At 40.7% G+C, this 14,560-nt stretch overlaps 1 protein-coding gene across 1 annotated transcript; it reads left to right on the top strand.

Moving 5' to 3' along the window:
- Positions 1-380: 380 nt before the first annotated feature.
- f2 (coagulation factor II (thrombin)) lies at positions 381-12,798 on the top strand. Its single transcript, XM_064313574.1, has 14 exons — positions 381-536; positions 1,182-1,342; positions 2,811-2,835; positions 3,818-3,883; positions 4,413-4,518; positions 4,608-4,741; positions 5,137-5,442; positions 6,565-6,666; positions 7,623-7,749; positions 8,667-8,834; positions 9,143-9,316; positions 10,305-10,483; positions 11,738-11,808; positions 12,485-12,798. Exons 1-14 carry the CDS (start codon positions 461-463, stop codon positions 12,635-12,637), a joined length of 1,848 nt encoding a protein of 615 aa, XP_064169644.1. The 5' UTR covers positions 381-460; the 3' UTR covers positions 12,638-12,798.
- Positions 12,799-14,560: the final 1,762 nt, after the last annotated feature.

A 14,560-nucleotide genomic window follows, 5' to 3' on the forward strand; every position in this document is an offset into this window, starting at 1 on the left:
TAGTTTTATTTTGCCCCCCCCCCCCCCCCCCAAAGCTTTTCCACATATGTCTAAAACATATGGACTATGCTGACCAAAGTGCAAATAGCACTAGAGATCTAGAGAGAAAGGCAGCCCAGTTTCTGTGACAGAGCAGTATTGTTTTTCAGTTTAGAAGAAAAAGCAAGGTGGTTATCCACCCGTTAATGCCAGTAAACTGTGTGCAGCACCATTGTCTAACATAATTTGAGTACAAAGCAGACACGGGAGCAGCGAAGCACATTTTAAGATTATTACATTTAAATTGAACAGAAAGGGAGCAATGGCCTCTTGGAGTTCAGACGCTCCACATCGGTTCAATATTAACCAGGTGGTTGCATGTTGTTTTAAGTGGGGGGTTGATGGTGGGTGATGGGGGTGGAGAGGGGGTGCAGGGTGTCCTAGATTTTTGCCAGGAATTCAGTTCTCACCATCAGAAACAATGGGTGGAATACAACAAGCTCTTCTTCTCTCCTTTATCCTTTCTTCTGTTCTTCAAATCACACTTTGTGAAAATGGTAAGGCAAATCTAGCACAGATGCTGAAAAATATTGTCTGTGATCACTGTGTAAGAGTAAAAGATTTGCTTTGTTTCATTGTATTAGCAAGCGATTTACTTTTCAGTGCATTGGCTGTTTCCAAAATAGTTTGACATGATAATAGACTACCAATTTTTACATGAATGCTGGGTTTTTCAGATATAGCATCCAGAACGGTGTTACATTTTTTAAGGTCTGCAACATTTATTTTATAATTCATAAGTGACAAAGAAAAAAAGAGGCAATCAAAATAGAACCACTATGTGCTGTTAGATCATCCAACTATATTGTATATTTTAACATTGTTAAGTTATGGTCTGTTAATTTGTGCCTGTAGTAATTGTAGTTTAGGTAATATGAGAATTACCCTTGTAATTATAATGTAAGCATTATTACATTAATTATAATGTAGCATAATGGTTATGATTAACTCTGCCGGCAATTCCAAAGTTGAAAATTTAATTTCATCTGGTGCACTACTGTTATACTCTTGAGCAACGTCCTTAACCTGAATCGCTTTAATAATATTAAATATTTAGTCGATGTCGTAATGTCGCTAACAATTTATTATAGCATTTTTAAATCAGGAGTTAATTAAAGTTTTATTTTGTCTATTTCTGTAAGTATTTCTTGACAGAGACTTGGCTTCTCAAGTTTTCGTCCGTGCGAGGAGAGCGAACTCTTTCCTGGAGGAAGTGAAACCAGGGGACCTGGAGCGAGAATGCTTGGAGGAGATCTGTGACAAAGAGGAAGCTCGTGAAGTTTTTGAGCAGACCGAACCCACGGTGAGCCAAGCGTAACTGCCACCAACTTACCCCACGGTCATAGGGGACAGCCAGCACTGTGTGCTCTGTAGTTACAAGCTGACCTTAAAGGCAAGGCCACAACTGCTTCCTGGTCATTCCAGAATCGATGTCCATGGCATTTTCATAGTATGACACTAAATGTGTATATCCCCTGCAATGTATTTCCTGTTACCTTTTCTAACTTCATGAATGCAAAAGTAAAAGAATTGGGACAGTGACACAGTTTTAGTTGCTTTGGCTCTGAACTTCGGTACATTGGATTTGAAGTGAAACAAGTGCAGACTATTAACCTTAATTTCAGGGTATTTACAACCATTTCCAGTGATCCATGTAAGAATTATATCACTTTTTATACGTAGTCCTCCCAATTTGAATTTGTCCAAAAGACAAATTAATATATATAAAGGCAAATTAATATCAAATAAAGTTGTCATATTTAGTTCTTGCTTGCAAATCCTTCACATTCAATGACTGCCTGGAGTCTGAAACCCATAAACATTACCAGAGACCGGGTATCTTCCCTGGTGATGATCTGTCTCTGCCTGGCCTGTGCGGTAGCCACCTTCAGTTCCTGTTTGTTTCTGGGGCATTTTTCCTTCAGTCTCATCTTCAACAAGTGAAGCGCATGTTCAGTTGGATTCTGGATGGGTGACTGACTGACTGACCAGTCAAGAACATTCCACCTTTTGCTCCTGGAAAAACTCCTTTGATTGCTCTAGCCGAATGTTTTGGGGTCATTGCCCTGGTGAAAGGTGAAGTGCCGTCCAGTGACGTTTGAGGCGTTTGGTTGGATCTGAGCAGATAAGTTGTTTCTGTAAGATGTTTCAATCACATCACAATCATCAACCATCATCAGAGGCAGCTGTGCACACCCAAGTCATAGCGCTAGCTCCACTTTGTCTCACAGATGAGGGGGGTGCTTTGAATCATGAGCAGTTGCTTTCCTTCTATACACTTCCCTCTTTCCATCCCTTTCGTACAGATTAAGTGTCATCTCATCTGCCCTTTGCTGTCATTGACATTTCTTTGGCCCCCATGTTGAGAGCTTCCACATGCAAATGTCACACCTAGAATCAATTACTTTTGTTCGCGTTCTTGTGCATGAACCAATGATGCAAAGACACAGCTGGCCAAGAAACGGCTGAGCAGCCCATTGTCCAGTTACCTTTGCTGTTGTAAAATATGTTGACAATGTATAAAAAAGGTTGTAATTCCTACACGGATCACCCAATATGGATGCAAATACCCTCAAATTAAGCCTTACAGTCTGGGCTTTGACCCCATAGTCATTATTTTATTTCAAATCCATTGTGTTGAAGTACTCAGTGAAAACAACAAAAATTGCGTCACTGTCCCAATACTTCAGCAATTAACTATTTTTATTTTTTAATATCTATTATTTCTATTCAGTATTAACTTAAAAATGCTTTCTTTTTCCCCAATCCAGACCAGATTTTGGAACAAATATGTGGGTAAGAAGGAATTTTCTCAGTAATTATAAAATATTCTTTTAAAATATAAATATAATTTTTAATGTACAAAACTGTGTGATATTTGCTGTTAAAGCCAAATAGCAACTGTTAATCCAAGAACAATAATTATCATGAATCTTCAATATTTATGTATTTTCAGAATACATCCTGATCACTCTCCTATCAATCAAATGATCAATGTTTTTCCATTTAAATAAAGCTAATTAATTTAATTAACTATTTAAAAAAAAAAAAATGCAATTAAAGCCTTTACTGTGCTTTCTCCTCTGTTCCATGTGTGCTTCTCTCATCCACTTGCTTTTAGTAATCCAGACATCTGGTTTGCTTGTCCACTCATCATTTATCCTAGATGAACCACCCAGCCCCATTTTACCCATTAACCTCTTGTTGACCAATCAGAAAAGAGGTGGTCTCAGAATGTTTTCACTGATAGGATGTGATAATAGGAATTTATTCCACTTGAATCATTCTGAAACATAATATATAAATGAGACTTTGAATAGCCCTGTAATGATTATGAGAAAATAAACCTTGATAAATATAATTTCTCTCCCAGGCCATGCAGTTTTGTTTCATTGCAATTTAGATATTTGTGCCTGTTGATAATTGCAAATTCGAGCTAACTGGTATAACATAAGGGGGTTAGTAATGTACTGCTGACCTTTGTTATTTAGGTCTGTTGTATTAGAACCTGAGGTTAGAACAAATAATGTGGTCTGATGCTCTCCTATCCAACTAAGCGCAATGCTTTTCAAGAACTGTATTTTTGTATTTTCCAAACCCAAAATGCTGTTTTATTTTGAAATGTTTTTGGAGCCAATATTTTGAACAATTTTGCCCATCTGTGTGTATGTTTGTGTGTGTGTGTGTGTGTGTTTGTATGTATGGTGTTGTATATGAATAATGTTCTTCTTCACAAAAAGCATGTCACAGTAACTCAACTTTTCCTTTTTATTTTAAGATTGTAAAGGAACTGGTTTGCCAAGAGACGTTAAAGGTTTACAGACATTGCGGACATGTTTGGATGGTAAAAACAATTTTCTATATATATAGTATATTTTCTACGTACATATATGTATCTGCACAAATTAATTTATCTATTTATTTCACTCTAATTGGTATGTCAGTATATTTGAGCCACCAAGTTACTAAGTGATCATAACCTGCCCACAACTGTCGGTCTTCAGCAGTAGGACACAGTTGGTTTTGCCTTGCCATTAGTAACATGGGTTTGCATTGACCAAGGTTCCAGTGTAATTACCACAGCATCAGGTCATCAACAACAAAAGCTACTTGTGGATTTCAATGAGAAATACACATACTATGCCTGCGCTAATTCTCCTGTAGTTCTGTGTGGACTGTAGGGTATAAAATAGTCATTGGCTGTCCCTTAGGACTGCATTGACTATAGGATGTAAACAGTTCTGAAGTACAGTCTCTCAAATTTGTCACGCCCCAGATAAATAATTCTTAAATAATACAACAATTTTGAATTAACAGCACCCATTAAGAATAGAATTGTTTACATTTTTAAAAACGTATTTATTTTTTGGCAGGGAATTGTTCATCTGGCATTGGTGTGAACTATCAGGGTGACCGCTCTGTGACTGTATCAGGGAGGCTGTGTCAGTACTGGACCAGCAAATTCCCACACAGAATCACGTAGGTTTTCAACATTACCTGCTCTCCAACATCTAATATTACTCCAGAGGATGGATAGAGGTGATTTTCTGACTAGAAATGTTTCTTAGGGAATTCAACGTTACACTTGACCCAACCCTGATACAGAACTACTGTCGGAACCCAGACAACAGCCCTACGGGGCCCTGGTGTTTCACCCGGGATGCCACCGTCCGGAGAGAACCCTGCGCTGTCCCAATATGTGGTAGGGTCCTCGTCTTTACCCCCTGGTCCGCGCCCATTTGCTTTAGAAAGACCTCCCCATCCTGCATCCTTTCCGATCTCCTCACAATATCTTACAGTTGCTCCCAAAGTCTGGCTCCCAAAGTCCGTGTTGGCTTAAGCAGTTTGTCATTAGAGGAGTCCAGGATGGTGTGGCTGCTGTCACCTGCTTTAATAGAAAAAGGTTTCCGTATGGCTGAGCCATCTCAAGGATGTGGATGAGGAATTTCTGTAGTTGTTGGGACATTTGACATAAATTTCCTTGGTTAAAATTCCTGTCCTCATTTTCATCTATTAAATGCAATGTTTAACATTTGTGGTAGGCTTACGAGTGTGCCTGTTACTCTCTGTCCTCCAACCCCTGTGTGTACTCCACAGGTCAGCCTTTTGTGCCTCCTCCAGTACCTCCTACCATTGATGCGAAAGCCACATACACAAAGAAGGATTGCTTGGCCAACAATGGCATGGACTATACAGGAGATCTCTCTGTCACCATGAGAGGCTTCAAGTGTTTACCCTGGAAGTCCCCTACAGCAGTGCTTCTCAGTGCTGGGAAAGAGTTCCTTCCAGAAGTCGAACTTGTGGAGAACCACTGCCGAAACCCGGACGGGGACTTAGAAGGGCCCTGGTGCTTTGTGGACAAGCCCAACATCACCATGGACTACTGTGATCTGGAGTTGTGTGGTGAGTTAGAGATACTATAAAAAGGCTGCTGTCTCTGTATCTTTTCTACCAAAAATTGGTCGACATAGCTAATCAGAGCTCGGATCTACCAAGGCTTGATGTGGCCACAAAAGGTTATGCCGGTACCAGGAATAGTATGACTAATCGTGATCAGTGGTCACTACCGAGAATCTACCAAGAATAAACCTATCACAGACGATACCAGAAATAAGATCTGTCATTGCAAGAGCTCAAGAGGCATTAGATTGCTGAAGGCCACAGGGGCTCATGTGCCAATGAATAAGGAGAGCAGTCGACAAAACCGATAGCAGGGTAGGCCAGGGCAGTCGGCAGGTGTCCTGATTTCTGTAGGCTAACATTAAAACTTTAACTTGCTCCTGAGCCAAGGACTAACAAAGCAGGCAAGTCTTAAAACATCTGTCTTCCCTACCTAAAGTTCCCTAATAAAGCACACAAAAAAAAGAAAAAAGAAATCAAGCAAATGTTAGATGACCCAACACAACAGTTATAGAGAGAGAGGTTTATTTCCAGGTTTTATATATGGAAGGTGTGACCACTTTCTGCCTAACCCTGTGCCTGCAACCATGGGTTCCTTGGAGGCGACACACTATTATCTGTAGTAATGCCCAGGGTGGGTGGATTTCAGGTGGATTTGGATTATTATGCCTGTTTCTGGAGGCATGCCTTCTGAACACTGCGGCCCCTTTGCTGTGATCTCTGAGCAGTGTTAAAGCTCAGCTCATAGACTGTGAAGTCAAGAGAAAGAGGCAACTGGCAGCACACATTTTGAAGGATGCAAATACGTTTCTGCTGGTGCTGTTGTTTGTGTGCTGTTGTTTGTAGCTTTTTAAAAATATTACATATGTATCTTGGTGGAGCACCATTGAATATTTTGCCTGCATCTTGGTGGAGCACCATTGAGTATTTTGCCTGTATCTTGGTGGAGTACCATTGAATATTTTGCCTTTACCTTGGTAGAGTACCATTGAATATTTTGCCTTTACCTTGGTGGAGTACCATTGAATATTTTGCCTTTACCTTGGTGGAGTACCATTGAATATTTTGCCTTTACCTTGGTGGAGTACCATTGAATATTTTGCATGTATTTCTCTCTGCCCACAGATGAACCGATTGATGATTACGACGCGACACGAGAAAGGGCGGTGGGCCCAGGTCCGAAAAAGGCATTTTTCAGCCCCAGATCCTTTGGCAAAGGAGAACTGGGTAGGTGTATCACTAGGAGGGGAGCATGGACAGGTGGAGGTGAGGTCAAGGTGGAAGAAAAGACCCAATTGTCATTTTCAAAATGTTTTCTTATTCTTTGTTTCCTAATAGGTGTAAAGTATCAGCTCATGAGTATAACAGAGGAGTTCCATACAGACTTCCTGGCAAAGGTGCAGGTGGCACCTCACTAAAGACTAAACATTTCCAGAATGATGGATAAGGGTCTGGCTAGATTCCCATTTAGTTGTGAGATAACATTATGACTAAAACAATCCCCATGCAGTCTTGGAGCATTGTATTGTTCCAAATAAGTGCGAACAAAATTTCAGAAATACGTTTAAGGCATGTTGCAGATAAACTCATTGGCAGCATCCCTTGATGGTTGTCATTTAGTCATTAGAACAAATCAAGGAAGGTCCATGTCAAATTTAAGATAACATTCAAGGGTCATCCAGGTAACTAGACAAATGAGAACATTTACACTAATAAAGGATAACCAAAAACTGTCAGCTGGGACAATGGTGACTCCAGAGTTACAAGTGGAATTCCAAGTTTTGGGGAAAAAAGTTAAAAGCAGATTTTTTCCCCAGCCTCGGTCTTGTCTTATGTGGTAGGGCCGCATGTTAGGCAAGAATCCTCTCATAGGCTGAAATACTGTTGACCTCCAAGGCTATTGCATATGATGTACCATTTGTAGCAGACCTTTGTGGATTAAATGATGTACATACCTATTATACTGGGCCTTTGGTAATAATTATATTGTAATAATAATTGTATGTGGTGATGTTTTTTTTTTAAAGTTTACTTTTGAATTTCACTCTATACACTCTCTGACCTCAGTCTTCATGAGTGGATTGTCAGAAGAAGTAGGCGACTGATTGTTTCAAGGTTTCCTGCAGGCTTCAACTAACCCCCCCCCCCCCCCATTACCCATTTCTGCTTGCCTCAAATTCCAGTGTGCGGAGAGCGACCCAAGTTTGAGAGGGAGAATAAACAGGACTCGACCGAGGAGGAGCTGCTGGAGTCTTACCGGGCAGGTCGAATCGTGAAAGGCAAAGAGGCCGAAGTAGGGAGCGCGCCATGGTATGAACGCTCGCAGAAACACAGGACGCACGGACACAACCGCATCGCGTTTAACATAACGTAACACAACATAACATAACATAACATAGGACGAGAACCCAACACTGCTCGTCTATTCCTACCACTAAACTGTACTTAATGCTTAGTTTACCTAAAAGCTAAATAGTATCTAACACTGTATCAAGCCGGGCCTTGAATACCCCCAGTGTTTCTGCCTCCACTACATGTCCAGGCAAGCTATTCCACACATTGACCACTCTCTGTGTGAAAAAATATTTCCTAATGTCTATGTGAAATTTACCCTTTGCCAGTTTCCATTTATGCCCCCTCGTTTTACTAACTGAACTCAACTTGAATAATTTCCTGTAGTTCACTTTGTTAATCCCTTTAATAAATTTAAAAGCCTCAAATCTCCCCTAAGTCTCCTTTTACTAAGCTTAAAAAAATTGCAAGCATCTCCAGCCTTTCCTCAGAACACTCATCTTTTATACCCGGAATCAATCTGGTTGCCCGTCTTTGGACCTTTTCCAGCGCCTCTATATCTTTCTTTATTTATCTTTCCACAGTATCCCGCAGCTGAAAGCCTTGGGTCTATTCCTTCTCTTTTTATGAATGGAAACCTGGTATCTGTATTCCGTATCTGTGATCAGTCAATCACATCTAACCTGTTTTCCACGGCGTCCCAGGACGATAAACAGTAAAAAGGAAACGACCAAAGTGCAGGCGCGTTCCTTTCGGTTACATACAGATTACACTTACACAGATCACAAAGGCGCAGCAAATAAAAGTCTTTAGTTGGCTTTAAAGAGCAGCAGTTATTTGAGTGGGATGTGACTGGGAAGAGCCAATGGCTGGAGGGAGGGAGCGTTTCCATAGGAAACGGTGGGACTGACGGCTGTCGGTTTGGGTGACTCCAGGCAGGTGATGCTGTACAAGAAGAGCCCGCAGGAGCTGCTGTGTGGAGCCAGCCTCATCAGCGATGAGTGGATCCTCACCGCCGCGCACTGCATCCTCTACCCGCCCTGGGGCAAGAACTTCACCATCAACGACATCATCGTTCGGCTCGGCAAGCACCAACGTGCCAGGCGAGTGGCCTTCGATGCGTAACGTCTGTTTTCGACGCAAATTACAGTTTGATGCTGTATGTTTGACGTGAGTCCTTGTGCTGTGACATGAAAGTTATCAAAGACAATTTCATCCGTGTTTCATGAACTTAAATATGAAATACGGATTGTGACAAAACAAAACTACCAGCACAATTTCAAATCCAGTGGTTTTAGACATGAATGCACTATGTAGCACACAGGAAGGGCTCTGAAACTCTTTGGATGCCCCTGAAAAAAAAAAAAATCTAACTGCCACTTATGCAAATGCCACCTCTTTGATGCCTTAGATTCGAAAGGAACACAGAGATAATTGTGGCCATCGATGACATCATCGTCCATCCGAAATACAACTGGAAGGAGAACCTGGATCGGGATATTGCTCTCCTGCACATGAGGAGACCGGTGACCTTCACCGATGTGGTCCACCCCATCTGTCTGCCAACTAAGAAAATCGCAAAGACGTGAGAACACACTTCCAAAGAGTACACATGCATCTACGATATACAATAGTTCGTTTGCAAATTACATCGCAATTAATAAGCTTCAATGGCTCATTTGTGTTTTTGGAAGTTCTTGAAACAGCTGGCCTTGTGTTGTAGGCATACAGTTAAGTACAGAAGTATTAGCATTGTTGTGTCAAATTAACAAGAGCCAAAACATAAATTGTGTCACTGTCCAAATACTGGACTACTATATATATGTGTGTGTGTGTGTATATATATATATATATATATATCCAGTGAGCTCCATAACAACTCAGTTATTTATTGATTAGGCTCTGTATTCCACAGTTTTAGATTTGTAATAAAACAATTCACATATACTTAAATTGCACACTCAACTTTTATTTAAGGGTATTTTTAAAATCCATTTTGGTTTCACTGTAAAATGACAATTGAACACACCTGAGTGATTAGAAACACCTGTGAAGCCATTTGTCGCAAACATTATGGTGCCCTGAAATGAAGGGGGGGGGGGGCGGCTATGTATAAATAGTGCAGTAATTTCTGTAATCAAAATGTATAAAATACCCTTAAATAAAAGCTTAGAATGCACACTTTAACCATATGTGAATTGTTTGATTGCAAATATGAAATCGTACAGAGTACAATAATACAGAGCCAAATTAAAAAAAAAATTTAAAAAAAAATTTATTAAGTCTTCTCCCCAAACATTACGGAGCTTGCTGTGTGTGTGTGCGTGCGTGTGTATATATATATATATATATATATGGACACATCATAAATGCAAAACTATTGGGACAGGTATGTCAATTCACATCAAAATGTTAGTTGGCAATCAAAGATACACCTCAAGTGAGAAACCTTTTAGGTTGTCTAACATCAAACATGATATTGAATGTCAGATGCGGCATTAATGTCAAATGTCAAATTCGATGTTTCCTAAGCTTCCTAAGCATGAATCGACGGGATTTCTCTTCCCACATAGCTTGATGTTTGCGGGATACAAGGGACGTGTCACGGGCTGGGGGAACCTCTACGAGACGTGGTCCTCCTCCCCCCACTCCCTGCCCACCGTCCTGCAGCAGATCCACCTGCCCATCGTGGACCAGTCCACCTGCCGCGACTCCACTGCCATTCGGGTCACCGACAACATGTTCTGCGCAGGTGTGTTCTTGCAGCTTGCTCTTCTCCCCAGTTTGGCCTGGCATAGGTTAGGTCAGAATAGTGGTCACTGTGTGAACTGAACCGTGTTCTTGGCTAGAAATAGCTGTACGAAATGAGTATCGTACCTTATCAAACCTGTGTTTTGCAGTTGTTCCAATGACCGTGATATGCACTTTTTGTACGTCATTTTGCATAAAAGCGTCTGCTAAATGAATGTAATGCAATGTTCTACCTCTGCCCACTTGACAGCGTGCTGGCTTAGACATGATTCAATTACATCACCACTCCCTAGACCTGTTCCTGGAGAGCAGCAATGTCGGTTTTCAGTGTTATTCGGCTCATAGCGTAAATGAAAGCAATTGGTTATAGTTAACTCATCTCACCTGGTTTCTTGGCTTTAAGGCTCCAGGGAAAAACCTCCTAAGATAAATCGGTTTTACAGAACTGCGTTTTACATTACTGTAGCAGGTCGAGTGCTACCGCTCGTTTGAGAGAGGAGACAGACACGTTAATTCCTTCAGGACGCGACTGCGTCTTGTTTTTATTTTCGGCCGCCACGCGGCTTTCTGGTTACAATACACAATAACCGAGTGTTGCTTCTCAATTCACGGCTGACAGCCCGTCAGCTCTCCTTCCTTCTCCCGTTCTCCCGCTTCTCTCTCGGTCGAGCAGGTTTTAAACGTCCAGGCTCACTGTCGAGGTAATCAGCACATTGTCAATCAATCACACAATTAACCCTCAGTGCTGATTAATAAACCCCAACAGCCGTGGCGCAGAGTTCCGAGAGCCGCCCCGCCCACTCTCTCTCTGCAGCCAACGCAAAACCACGCCCACCCTACCACAATTACAAAGCTAAAATTACATTACAAAGAAAATATTATTCTACATCTGATTTAACTAATAATTAACTGAGTTAATTTTTTTAAGAATACTTAAATGCAGCAAGTTTATTTTTTTTGACTATTTGTTTTAGCATTTTATGAAACTAAACTAGCCCATTTTAAGTAGCCTGTACTTAAAGTATTTCCTGTAACTGTATGTTAAGTATACCATTTATGGACTGCATCTAAACTTTGTATCCTAAATTGGTAGACTTTTGAGTTATGTTAAATTGTGATCTAAGTTTACTTCTGGAAAGTAAAGTGCAAGTGCACTTTAAATACACTATCTGGGATTTAGTTAATAAAAAGAGTACTTAAACTTTTTTTGTAATAGAGAAAGATCTCTTTGGGTGATACTGGTGACTCATTTCAGGGTTCAAGCCTGATGACCCGCAAAGCGGTGACGCGTGTGAAGGAGACAGTGGGGGTCCTTTTGTCATGAAGGTAAAAAAAATCATATTAAGCACTGATCTCTTCTGTTTTTGGGTGTGTTTTGTTTTGCCTTTATGATAATCCACTACCAACCTGTTTCTTAAAATGCAACAGATGAATAAATTAAGTTAGAGCATTATCTCAATGTAGTCTCACCCATATTAATTGTCATTATTGAAATGACATCACCAGATCACTCCAGAACTATTTGTGATATTGATTTTTTGCTTTGTGACTCTTACCAACCAGCCACCAATAACGTAATTGTGTCACATGGTTTGAATTTATACCACTCCTCTATGTTATGATAAATCACATCCAGGCAACACTCAGGGATAGTATAACAGGGGGTAAGATAGTTGTGATGTCACTTTACCAGCATAAAACAGAGAAGAGCTCCACTAGTTATGGTGCACTTTGGTAATCACCAATCAAACAAAGGGCATATACTTTCTGATGACACTTTGTGTGGATATTAGCCAGGAAGTAGAATCAATCAATCACTGCAGCCGTTTGTTTGCACCAGCGTGCTCCATGGTCGATGAGCCGTTTTCTACATCAACACTGCCTCATCCCTAAGTTATTACAACCCTGGTAACACTACTAGCATTAGCATTTAGCATTAGCCTTGGTGCACAATCTGCATAGGAAGCTGATGAAGTGCTCTTTTCTTTCTGTTGTTTATCAGAGTCCAGAAGATAACCGCTGGTACCAGGTTGGTATCGTGTCTTGGGGAGAAGGCTGTGACAGGGATGGAAAATATGGATTTTACACCCACTTGTTCCGTATGAGGAGGTGGATGAGGAAGGTCATTGAAAAAGCAGATGAAGGAGATGACTGATGAGCACTATGCTTCATACGTATTCCCTCAAGAAGATCAAAAATTAAAGCACACATTGGTTAAGAGTTAATGTGGTTTCCTGTTGCACTTATTTTTGTAAATGAAACTGCTTTCTAATGATTTAAAACCATTAATAATTCTATTAAAAATAGAAGAAACCATCCCTGTACTTCTTCAGCTTCTTCAAGTTTTATTTCCATGACAGGTTGAAAGGTGAGAAATTGAAAAATGGAGGATGTGTGTTTAGTGCCACAAAAAGGTTGCAACTGTTGAAGTGATTTGTTCACACAAATGTACACATTTTTATGTATTATGCGTCAAAGGAAGGGTTTCAAGGGAGTTCATGATCTACATGAAGCTACATCCATCGATGGGTAGTGCCATTAGCTTCAATGTTTGAACAAAGTGACCAGCTACATACTTAGAGCAGCGTCAAATTGTCTGCCATCCGACAGAACTCTATTGGGTCTCTTTTTTGACCTTAATTCAGTCAACTAATTTATATATAAGCTTTGTCTGACTAGTCACACCATGCTTTTCATGTTTTAGAGCTGGGGTTCCAGAAAGGGCCAGTGTGGGTGCACATACCTGATCCTGATTCTACTAATCAAGGTGCTTAGCAATGACTCTAGCAATTGATTAGTAGAATCAGGTGTGTGCACCCACACTGGCCCTTTCTGGAACCCCAGCTCTAAAACATGAAAAGCACCTAATTAAGAGAAATTAACAGCTTGTTAAAACTCTGGGATTGCTGTTGAGGTTGGAATGAAAACCAGCATACCCAGGGGTCCCCCAGGACCGAGTTCGAGAACCACTGCTGTAGAAGAAGGCTCAGCCTCCCACTGTAATTTTAGTACGTCTTGGAACTTTCCAACCAAGCACGTGCACAGATAGACCTCAAGGGGGTCTTGATCCCCTGCCCTTTTGCCCTCTCGCTCGACGAGTGCCCTTTTGGTCGGCGGCATTTATAATTTGTCTTGTATATAAAATACAATTTATAAACACCACCAACCTATATGTGTGTGTATATATATATATATATACACACATACATATATGCACGGGTCCGCAGTTTTAGCGTCATGCGTAAATCGCGACCCCTCAGCTGCAGTACCGGGCGCTGCTATTTTGTCTTGATCGACACAGTTGCCCACTTGTTATGGATGCACGCTGCTGTACATCCGTAGATAACAGGTAATAATACTGTGAATTTCCTACTGTATACTCTTTTACACTGTCATAAAACAACATCACAGTTGAAACAACAACATTTACGATGCTCAAAATAGAATAAACTGGTTTATATCGGATTTGCCAATTTTAGACTAGGTTAAGTTATCCTATAGGCTACTAGCCCACAAGCAAGCTAGTCTAGCTAATTATGGTTAACGATAATTAATGACAGCCCCTTTGTCAAGCAAGATAACTTACAAATAGGCAATGTTTGAAGCATGTCGCTAAGATTAGTGATGTTGTAAGTGTCCCCTTTTCTTTAGTAATGCCACGGACAGTAGGCTAGTCCGTTTGTTCAGCCGGTTGTTTCAAATGGGTGGTAGTGGCACGCTGCTAATTTTAAAAATGAAACAAAAAAAAAAAGGAAAAAAGAAAATGCAGTAGCCTGCTTTTGCATGTGATCGATTACTCAGAGCTTAAAAAGGGAAACAGGATTTGCCGTCACCGGTATTATGGGCAAATACACCTAAATGAAAGGCAAAATACACTGGGAAATTGGAGATTTATATTTATAGACGTAACACATGTAACAAATTAGTCTGTTTAGTGTGTGTGTGTGTGTGTGTGTGTGTGTGTGTCTGTGTGTATGTGTGTGTGCTTGCGCGCCTGTGTGTGTGAGTGAATGTGTGCCGTATTAGCATGTTTGTGGTCATGCTGTGTGGTTTATCCTCTCTTGCGATGCACAAAACG

This window comes from Anguilla rostrata, chromosome 16 (assembly GCF_018555375.3).
Source record: "Anguilla rostrata isolate EN2019 chromosome 16, ASM1855537v3, whole genome shotgun sequence".
Lineage (NCBI taxonomy): Eukaryota > Metazoa > Chordata > Actinopteri > Anguilliformes > Anguillidae > Anguilla > Anguilla rostrata.

Bases quoted from the DNA above. Each gene is read 5' to 3' on its own strand.
- f2 (XM_064313574.1), top strand. From the start codon at position 461: ATGGGTGGAATACAACAAGCTCTTCTTCTCTCCTTTATCCTTTCTTCT. The intron at 3,884-4,412 runs GTAAAAACAATT...ATTTTTTGGCAG, and splicing joins ATTGCGGACATGTTTGGATG to GGAATTGTTCATCTGGCATT. The intron at 8,835-9,142 runs GCGAGTGGCCTT...TTGATGCCTTAG, and splicing joins GGCAAGCACCAACGTGCCAG to ATTCGAAAGGAACACAGAGA.